The sequence below is a fragment of the Apium graveolens genome, chromosome 6 (assembly GCF_009905375.1).
Source record: "Apium graveolens cultivar Ventura chromosome 6, ASM990537v1, whole genome shotgun sequence".
NCBI lineage: Eukaryota > Viridiplantae > Streptophyta > Magnoliopsida > Apiales > Apiaceae > Apium > Apium graveolens.
In genome coordinates this window covers 302,629,512-302,639,848 of record NC_133652.1, presented here as the reverse complement: position 1 = coordinate 302,639,848, position 10,337 = coordinate 302,629,512, and the positions used below count along the sequence as shown (strand labels likewise).

Genomic DNA, 10,337 nt, shown 5'->3' with positions numbered 1-10,337 from the left:
TTGAATATGTCTATTTGTGTTACTGACCCAAATTGAAAATGCATTTTTTTAAAAAAATAAATCAAAAAATGCATGCTACATCCGTTTTGTCCGTGAATATTTTGGGTACTTGAAATTGGAAAATAATATATTTTGGTCATTTTTAAAGATAATTTAGTTTTTTTATTTACCTTGATTGCAAATTGTATATTAAAAAATTAAAAAATGTTATTTGGAAAATTAAAAAAAAATTAAAACTATATTTTTACATAAAATTCGCTTTTTGAAACAAATCTCAAAAGTTAACAGGATATATGAAATATACAATATCAATAAATTACAAAAAAGAACTTGTAAAATTTTATCACTCAATCTCAAATTCTCTAAATCTAAAAACATATACACAAAATTAAAAAAAATAATCAAAAATCCGAGATAAAACATTATTTTAATAATAAAGTAATTTTACATCATGCATTTTGTGTTGGTACAGTTTGAAGCCAACACGCGTTTCTCGTGTGTATATATATGCACAAACAATAAATCTAACAAATTCGAAAAACCACTTCTCCATATTACTTACACATAAATCTGTATCTCTCACTGTCCCAACATGAAAGAAGGAACAGCCACGTGTCTTGAAATCATCCTCGCCATCTTCCTCCCTCCTCTCGGTGTTTTCCTTAGGTTCGGCTGTGAGGTATCCATTTTAGTTTTCGGGTTTTTATCGAATATGTTATCTATCGTACACGTAATATTTATTTTGGTAGCTTTTTTTGTTGATTACATGACCCGTGAAATTGGTTTTTAGATTTTTGATTTTTTATCGAATCTGTTATCTATCGTACACCCGTGACTTTAATCTTGGTAGCTTTTTTTTATTACGTGACCAGTAAATTTTTGATTTATTTTATCGAATCTGTTATCGATGGTGCACATGACTTCGATCTCAGTAGCTTTTTATGTTGATTACATGATTCTTGAAATTTGTTTTTCGGTTTTTTATCGAATCTGTTATCTATCGTACACATATGGTGATAGTTTTTTTTATTACGTAGCTAGTAAATTTTGTTTTAGGATTTTTGATTTGTTTTATCGAATTTGTAATAGATCGTGCACATGACTTATGTCTTGGTAGCTTTTTTTACGTTGATGACATGATTCTTGGAATTTGTTTTTCGGTTTTTTTATTGGATTTTTATCGAATCTTTTATTTATCGTACACAAGACTTCGATCTTGGACGCTTTTTATGTAACCGGTTATATGACCCAAGTTTAGATTCTGGAAATTTTGTTAAAAAATTGAAGTTATGTCTCCCCATGCAAAAATCACATAAATGATCTTTTAAAGTTATGTTAAATGTGTTGTGTTTGTCTCTTTTTATAATTTTATTTAATTGAATTGTTAATTTGGTGGGGTTCTGATGATTGATTTGATGGTTTGCAAGGTGGAATTCTGGATTTGCTTGTTGCTGACCTTTTTCGGTTATTTACCTGGAATTCTGTATGCAATTTATGCTATTACAAAATGAAATTCCATCAATGCCTCTCTTTATCCAGGTACTGATTCTTTACCTTTCGAGAGCTTTATGTTTCTGCTGTCAATCTCTGTCTGTGATTGATTATGGTTGCATATATGATTTTATGTCGCAATTCAGCATAAATTTAGTGTTCGGGTCCTGGTTAGCTGTTAGTGTTTTGAGTGTGGTCACAGCTGCAAAATGTTTTTGAGTTAATTAATCAAGTTCGCTGGAAATTTTTATTACGCTGGATCATAATTTTAATTGTGTAGAAAATATTAATGATTGTTATGTAGAGATTGCTCTGGTGTTTAGTTATTTGAGTCATATCCGGTGCTGGCACACGATGTTTAGATGGTTTAGGAAATTGGGTTTTCACTGGACACCCCGAAAATATTTTTTGCCATCTGTGACTTATGATGCCCTGTCAAGCTAAGGGAAGCCTAAAACCTCAGGTGTCTAGCTAGGGAAATGTCTGTGATCTTAAGTATGCACACAATTGTTGAGCAAGTGCTTAATTTTTTCGAAATGGAAGGTTAGCATTGGAAATGCTAGCGGTTTAAGTTGAGAAGGAAAGATTAAATGGAGGCATCGAGTTTAATGACAGTATTTAAGCACCAGTGTTTAGGGGCACCCACATTCATGTGGTCATCGAGTATTTTGGGCTTATCTGATTTCTACTGAGAGCATGTGAACATCTTTGACGTTTTTTACCAACTGTCTTTTTAATTCATAACAGCGATTAAGCAAACTTTGTGAACCTAGAAACACATTCTGAAATTTTAATAGTTCACATTTTGTTGATTTCTGATTTCATTTTCAATACCCTGTTTAAGGGCTAATTTTATTTGATTGATTTGGCGACCAAAACCTTATTAATTAGTTTTTTCCTTTGTTATGCTAGCCACTTCATTTAAGTTTTTGGTACAAGGTGAATATGTGTGTCCACTTTTTCTTTAAACCTGTGCAGATCAAGCTACTTGCATATACTGATATTGATTATTTTTACACTGAACTGTATGTCGGTTTTTTGGTCTTTCTTATAAAATGTTCAAGGGTGTAACTGAGGCGATATATCTCTTATCTTTATGCAGGTAGGAGAAAGAAAGCTTTGCATTATTTTCTTCAGATGGTTGAGAAACTTAAAGTTGTTTGAGGGACTACCATTTTATTTTATGTTTACCGAATAGTCAGTTTGTTTGTAATTGTTTGGATCAAATTTTAGCATTAATGCTTGTGCGACTTTAGTTAAATACTTTTTCTTAAATGACTTGATCTGCCTAAATCCAGTTGTTGCTTTTACATATGTTTTTCTTTGAAGGTTTGAAATAGACACAGCATAACAGGTCGGGAACTAAGCCACAATAGGTTTTCTTTTACACTAAAACATCTTTACAGTGCCTTGGGAGATTTTTGTCGAGGGGTTCATCTCACTTGGGCATGTTAAAATGGACTATAGTGTGTTTAGAGTTTGATTGTGGTGGTTTTAGTATCATGTCACTGAGGCTTCGGAATAGGTTTTAATGATTCATCTTATCTGGGTACTTTTAGCTGCCTCAGAACTTGGCTGTCATAGGGAGAAAATGATGCTTTGAATGACTTCAGTGTAGCTGAATTTGCTTCACTAGCATGTCAAACTCTATAGTAGATATCTTATGCTATATCTCGTGTAGTTCCCTCTCATGTGGGTGACTTTGGTCATGGATTTATGGTTACTTGGCTAATTCTTTAATTACTTTGTTGCTAGATATACGAAGCTGCAATAGATGCATCTAGGCACTAAAACACGCGCACACACACCACAGAAGCAAAAATTTAGGCCGAGCACCTTTTGGTTAGTTCTCATGTTGCACGATTGGTCGAGATATCTCTTTGTGAATTGGTTCGATACATCCTAGCAAGTAGTTAGTGGTTTGGTACATGCTAGGGGTAATAAGGTATTATCTTAACAGAGAGAGTAGACGATATCATTGATACAAAGTTATGTATGAATCGTGTCCAGCTTAAGATCGTTCACACTTTAGCTGGTATCATTTTCCTCATCTGAAATGTGATCCGTGATGCTGTCATAATCCTGTGCTAGTAATGTTCTGTAGAGTAACATAATTTTGTAAAGGACTTTGCCTTCTTTTTTCTCGTTTCTTCCTCTTATCTTTGTTTTTTTGCATTTCTAAGTTCATATGATCTACGATGCTGTGAAGTCGGTCAAAATATTCACATTTCAATCCTAGGATCTAACAGGCGATTAATTTTGTGTCTTTGTATCAAGTTTCAGGCTCTTAATAGAAAGAGTAGGAGTAACATATAGAGCTAAATATGTATATCAGCCTATGTGATTCTCTCTGGTCCTCAGCTCTAGATACATTTAGTTCTGTTTGTTGCACTAGTATTCAATAATCTTTGTTAGGCTCACAGAGACATATCTTGAACCACCAAAATCTGTGAATAGGTGTGATTTAAAGGTGCGGTAACATGAATCAAAGTGTTGATTCGTGTGGCCTTTGACAGATTTCCTCTAAAACTTGCTCAACGCTCAATGCGTTGAGCCCTAGGGGGTCAAAGACGGTTTCATAGGGTGAGAGAGAGAGGGAGGGAGAGAGTGAGAGAGAGAGACAGAGAGACAGAGAGAGAGAGGGAGGGAGGGAGAGAGGGAGAGAGAGAGAGAGAGAGAGAGAGAGAGAGAGAGAGAGAGCCATTCTTTTCTTAAAACCAAAGAGAGCAAGCTTTGATGACCATGTTGTGGACAGAAATCGCAAAGTAATGTATGACTATTTAGATTTTTGTGATCAATTTTGTCAAGAAATTGAAGTTTTTGCCTGGAAAACAAAATGTTGTGGTCACATTTCAGCTGCATTATGTTCTTTCCCATTATATTGTCCAGCCCAAGGGGGACAGAAGGCCTCAAAATTTCAAACAACAGCACTTGTAACGTTTTTAAAATGGGCATGAGTGCATAACATCCGAATCCCGATCGTCAGAAAACCATCTAATCCGCGGATAGGTAAAATCCTAAAAAAAGTTAAGCGCAGACAGAGTGACGTGATCGCTGCATTCACATCACTTTTTAGTGTTAAATCTATTCACGGAATTGCGGATAGGTGAAACCCTAAAAAAAGTTAAGCACAGACAGAGTGACGTGACCCCTGCATTCACGTCACTTTTTATTGTTAAACCTATTCACGGAAATTTTTAGCGGACATATGATTTTGAGCAAGCAATTGCTAGAATGTACTTATTGACATAGTTCTTTGAAGTGTAATTTGATTTCATGGCTCTGTTTGGTTCAGAAGCTATCACATAGAAGTCTTGTCAATTAGAAGTCCAAATAACTGCTTTAATTCACATTCAGAATAAAATTTCAAAATATTTTTAGATGTTTTCATTGAATTTAGACAACTAGTGAAGTAAATGACAAGCAAAAGTAAAGGGGTCATGTTGAAAAGAGAGATACTACAATTATTTGAGATTGATATGTAGAATTAAGCTTGGAGGTGAAAGAAATTATTACCCATGTTCATGGAGATTTTATGCACAGAGACTTTATGAACCAGAATCTTCACTACAAGTAACATGGCTCTAAGGGTCTAACATATAGCCTTTGACAAAGTTTTCCAATGTTTTACTGGAGGAGAAATGAGGACAGAGCATCTGAGAGACAAGAAGTACCTTAAGTCCCCCTCCCAAGAAATGCTAACACTGCAAAGACGTGGGGGCGAGCGTGGGGGCTTTGAGGCGTCGTTTGACAGCAATCGGTTGTAGCAGCATACCTTTGTTTTACGTAGTTGAGTAATGTCTTGCAACTTCTTCCTCGACTAAATTTTAAAGTAACTTTTTTAGTCGTCGCCTCCAGTAAATTTGTTAAAGAGTATAAGATCCTGTTCGGGCCTTCCTCTACCACCTTAAGGTTTTAGACGGACTGGTTACTTAACAAAATTAAATAAATTTGGATAAAGATTTAAACACCTGTCAATTCGACATAAATTCGGATGTAGATCAAGAAGGGTGTTGTAATTGCTTGTTTGTGAGACTTATGTGTACTTGAGAAAGATTAGAACCTCAAAACTTCACTTCTTAGTTTACAAGAAGATGCTGAAAACATTTCAAAAAACTTTTGCCTGGCCCTTTGATAGTGTGTAAACAAAAAAGAGCCAACTGGTAGTGTAAAATTTAGAGTTGTTTTGTTGTTTTCTCTTCAAATGACATGGATACTTTAATGAAAGTCTTTCAATCTATCACAGATGCTTTTGTGCCCTTCTCTTAGGATACTCTGAAGATAAAAACTCTACAAAAGTTACAAGACTGTTGAAATATTTGTCTAGACTTTTTCAAAAGGCAAGAATTTGAAAATGCCATATCATATTTTTCCCTTAACAAAGGGGGATTGTTGTTCTAGAATGCCTTTCTAATTTTACAATAATCACTAAACTCTACAAGTACAATCCAAAAGCTTCAAAGTATTACAAAAATACAAAAAAGCTTCATAGAAATTATAAGGAAGTCTAATTGTATAAAAAATATTTTTAGGATTCTCCTCATAGAATAGGTGAAACTGGTAAAATAAGGCTGTTGAGAGGACAGAAGTACTGGAATTTCTGGGTGCATCTCAACTCTGCAAAATATGATATAGTCCAGTTTTCCGGTCTATATGAAGACATCTCCAAAAATTTCTCATACTAATGAATACGAGTGGCTTGTGGCTTGTGAGATGACCAAAAAATCTCCATGTTCACGAATTGCACTCGTTACCTGTCAAATTATGCCTGTCATTCTTTGCGGCCTAATGTTGGCTCGTACTGGAAAACTCAACTGCTCTGTCTAAAGCCACACCGGGGCAGCCCACCTGCTCTACCTATCCATTCTGGAAACTCATTAGGAGATTGTTATAACTTGTGACTACTATATCACACTTTTTAACTTGGCATCAGTATGTTTTTGGATGAACCACATATAATCTTTAAAACTATAGAAAATTATAAATACATGGTGAATTTAGGTCTTTTTATTAAATAGTTCATCTGGACTATACTCTATTGTCTGCATGTTGCTTGCATTGCATGTGTTATAAGGTTGTTCTAGACTCTGAAACTGTGTTGTAGATATATTAGTTTAACAAAGGAACTGAAAAGTACAGAGAAGTTATGAAGGATGATTCTTTAGAGGATAGAAGGTTGCAGACTATGCTTGTAAGAGATGCAGCCACCATTATTCATGCAGACGTTGCATTCAAATAACGTTAAGTGTTGTCATGAAGCATACTAGTTAAAGAATTTACGGAAACTTTGTGCATCTCAATGTTATGCTGGTTTAAACTCAGAATGAAAGTGTTTTCAAATTTAAGCAATATCTATGAGGTAGTTAATTGAAAGAAATGTGCTGATCATTATTTGCTGATTATTTACAATTTACATACTGAAAATCATATTCTGTGCAAATGAATGTGCAGACAGAAATAATACAGAAGTAGTCTAGTTGGAAACATCAACAAGGTTCCAGTTCCTTTGAGTTATTGCAATGTAAGCAGAAGCTCTCTTGTCGATACCAGGCTCAGCTACCCATCGGCCTCTGTCTTCATCACTCGGATACACTTTGTAAGACTTCACACAGTCATCCGTTCCACTCACGTCTCTGCCTCTTCGAGTTCTTGTACTCTTAAAAAAGCTGAAAATGCCAAATGACTTCTTCTGCCTGTTCCAACCCATTATCTCTAGCCAAATTTGCAGACTATAGTTTTATAAGAAAAGAAATTTTTTAGCTATGTGTATGCTCTTGGTTCTGAAATTGAAGTTATAAGTGTAATGAATTTATACTAAGATGGTATCACTAAAGGTGGAGAATATATAAAGTCAAGGACTTTTAAATTATTGGTTTATATGAAATGAAATGAAATTACTCCCTAAAGTGAGAAGAAGCCTGATTTTATGTGAACCTCTGGTTAAGTTAATGGAAAGAAAAAACATGTTAAATGAGATATCTAATTAGAGGTTGCTTTGTTGCTTTCCTTGTGCTTTCTAATAAACCAAAAACAAATAGAACTCAACCCTTTCTGTAGATGTCTTCTGGTTAGTGCACACATAATACAACTGTAATACACATGTTCTTTCCATATTTGCTTAATGAGGGAAAGTCTAGTTGGAAATTCACCTAAAAATGTTTTTCCTCGGAAATCTATGAAACACTAAGTTGCGTAAATTCCTTTGCATTGATTGTGTATTTATTTCATCTTTTTTTTACTTGACGCGCTATAATTCTTTTAATACGTTGCTTTTCTAGTATTCTATTAAGAGAAACTAACAGCTAGCCTCAACTTAAAAGCTCCGAAAAAATATCAACTGTAGTAAAACAAAACAATCCTTCTAGGCAGGAGAAGAGTAGGTGCCTGTAAATGAGAGGGGAGGCCTAATGCTTAATGTAAATTTTATCCATCCTATATGATTTTTTTAATTTTTTTAAAATTAAGTTTCAGATTAAGGTGTGTTTATCCTTTCTGTTATTTTGATGAAGGAAAACTTTCAGTAAAATTAGAATGAAATATATTTAACACATTTGAATCGAAACTCTTCAGTTCAACTAAGAGCTAAAGCTCAGGGAATACGGTTTAAGTGAAATCAGAAAACTTTATACAGAGAATTCTGAACACATCAATTGTAGGAAAGAGGATTTTGATATTCATGAGGGTAGTGCATTACAGCTTCTATACAAAATCTAAACCATCAAACAAGAAGTAATATAAGTAATATGATAAAGTACTAAACTGAAATCTCAATGGATGGAGTTGAAATGTACAATGTTTTTTTACTTTTAAGCTGGCATGCAGAACTTGTCTATTGATGTCCATTTAACTTTCAACTTGCTTGGTTAGTAATAAAAGAGGTGGAAGGCTCCAATTATTTCAGTTATGAATTTTCTTGATATTTATGGTTGTGTTTGGTGTAGAAATTCCCACATGAGAATCTTGTTTTTTTACTTGTTGAATGAGACACAGCAGGACAAAATTGTGAAAGACAATGAGTGATAGCAGTAGATTTATGTCTGGAAAAGGAACTTTAAACATTCTTTTAGACTGAAGGTGGTTTATTAATCACACAGCTTTTAATTACTAATATATGGATTAGCAATTAGACTCCCAGGTCTATGTAGGTAATTATAACAGAAGTGGTTCTGTCATCCAGATATAACTAGCGATGCAGCTTATTGGTCGTTTACCTTCCATATCCCTGGCTAAGCTTGTTGTTCGTTTACCTTCTAGAGCGTTGTAATTATTTAAATATGTATATGATACTTGCCGGACTAATCCAGTAATGCAGATGATGCCTTGATTTCATTCCAACAATGGGGAGCGTCATGGTTGCAAGTCACTTGCAACAAGTCTATGACATGAAACATACTAGCTTAAGAATTTACAGAAACAATTGACAACTCAACATTATGCTGGTTTGAACTCAGAAGGGTAGCTTTTGAATTTAGACAATATTTATGAGGTAGCTAAATATAAGAAATGTATTGATCTTTATTTTTCTGAATAGTTACAATTTACATAATGAGAATCATAGTCTAAGTAGAATTTAACAAATTTGGGATACAAACAAATTTACAGAAGTAGTCTAGTTGGAAACATCAACAAGGTTCCAGTTCCTTTGAGTTATTGCAATGTAAGCAGAAGCTCTCTTGTCGATACCAGGCTCAGCTACCCACCGGCCTCTGTCTTCATCACTCGGATACACTTTGTAAGACTTCACGCAGTCATCCGTTCCACTCACATCTCTGCCTCTTCGAGTTCTTGTACTCTTAAAAATGCTGAAAATGCCAAATGACTTCTTCTGCCTGTTACCTCCCATTATATCTAACCAAATTTGCACACTAGGTGTAAGGAGAAAAGAGAGTTTTAGCTGTGTATGCTCTTGGTTCTGAAATTGAAGTTAGAATTGTAATGAATTTATAGTAAAACGGTATCACTAAAGGTGGAGAATATATGAAGTACACGACTTTTGTTGGTTTAGATTAAACGAATGAAATTACCCCTGCAAGTAGAAGAAGCCTGATTTTATGTGAACCTCTGGTTAAGTTAATGGAAAAAAAACATGTTAAAATAACATGTTTAATTCAAAGGATTTAAGTTGCAGTTTAAAGTCTGTTTATCTTTTTCTGTTGTTCTATGCATGATTACTTTTTTTAAAAAGTAAAATGAAATGTATAGAACACATTAGAATCCAAACTTTTCACTTCAACTAACAGAAAAACTTTATACATAGAATTCTGGACACAAGAATTGCAGAAAAGAGGCTTTTGATGTTCATGAGGTGCAGTACAGCTTCTATACAAAACCTAAACCATCAAACATGAGCATATATAGTTATGTGGTAAAAGTTGTTAGTAACCAGCTCATCTAAAACCTTAAGGTGTTAGAGGAAGGCCTCGATAGGATTATATAGTTAACACTCCCCTCACTCGAAAGCCCATTTTATGGGTCGAAAAGTGGAACACCGGCGCCCATTTTTCATTTCTTGGGCATTAATTACCTTTAAGCTCTGATACCATGTTGAGTAATTAGCTCATCCAAAACCTTAAGGTGTTAGAGAAGGCCTCGATAGGATCATATAGTTAACAAAAGTAATAAATCAAAATCTTGATGGAGGGAGCTGAGATGTACAAAAGGTTGTTACTTGTCTTTACATGTTCATGTTTACCAATTTTTGAATCAATGCAATTAAAATTCTTGATAATCTCTGAAACTGTTTTACTTTAATTATAGTTGTGTTTAGTGTAGAAATTCTCACTTCAGAATCTTGTTTTTTTTGTGAAAGACAGTGAAAGATAGCAGCAGATTTATGTCTGGAAAAG

General features: G+C 34.3%; 1 protein-coding gene across 1 annotated transcript; it reads left to right on the top strand.

The window, feature by feature from the left end:
* Positions 1–485: 485 nt before the first annotated feature.
* LOC141667640 (hydrophobic protein RCI2B-like) lies at positions 486–2,801 on the top strand. The gene is made up of 3 exons (XM_074474204.1): positions 486–679; positions 1,428–1,539; positions 2,594–2,801. Exons 1-2 carry the CDS (start codon positions 593–595, stop codon positions 1,509–1,511), a joined length of 171 nt encoding a protein of 56 aa, XP_074330305.1. The 5' UTR covers positions 486–592; the 3' UTR covers positions 1,512–1,539; positions 2,594–2,801.
* The last annotated feature ends 7,536 nt before the right edge of the window (positions 2,802–10,337 follow it).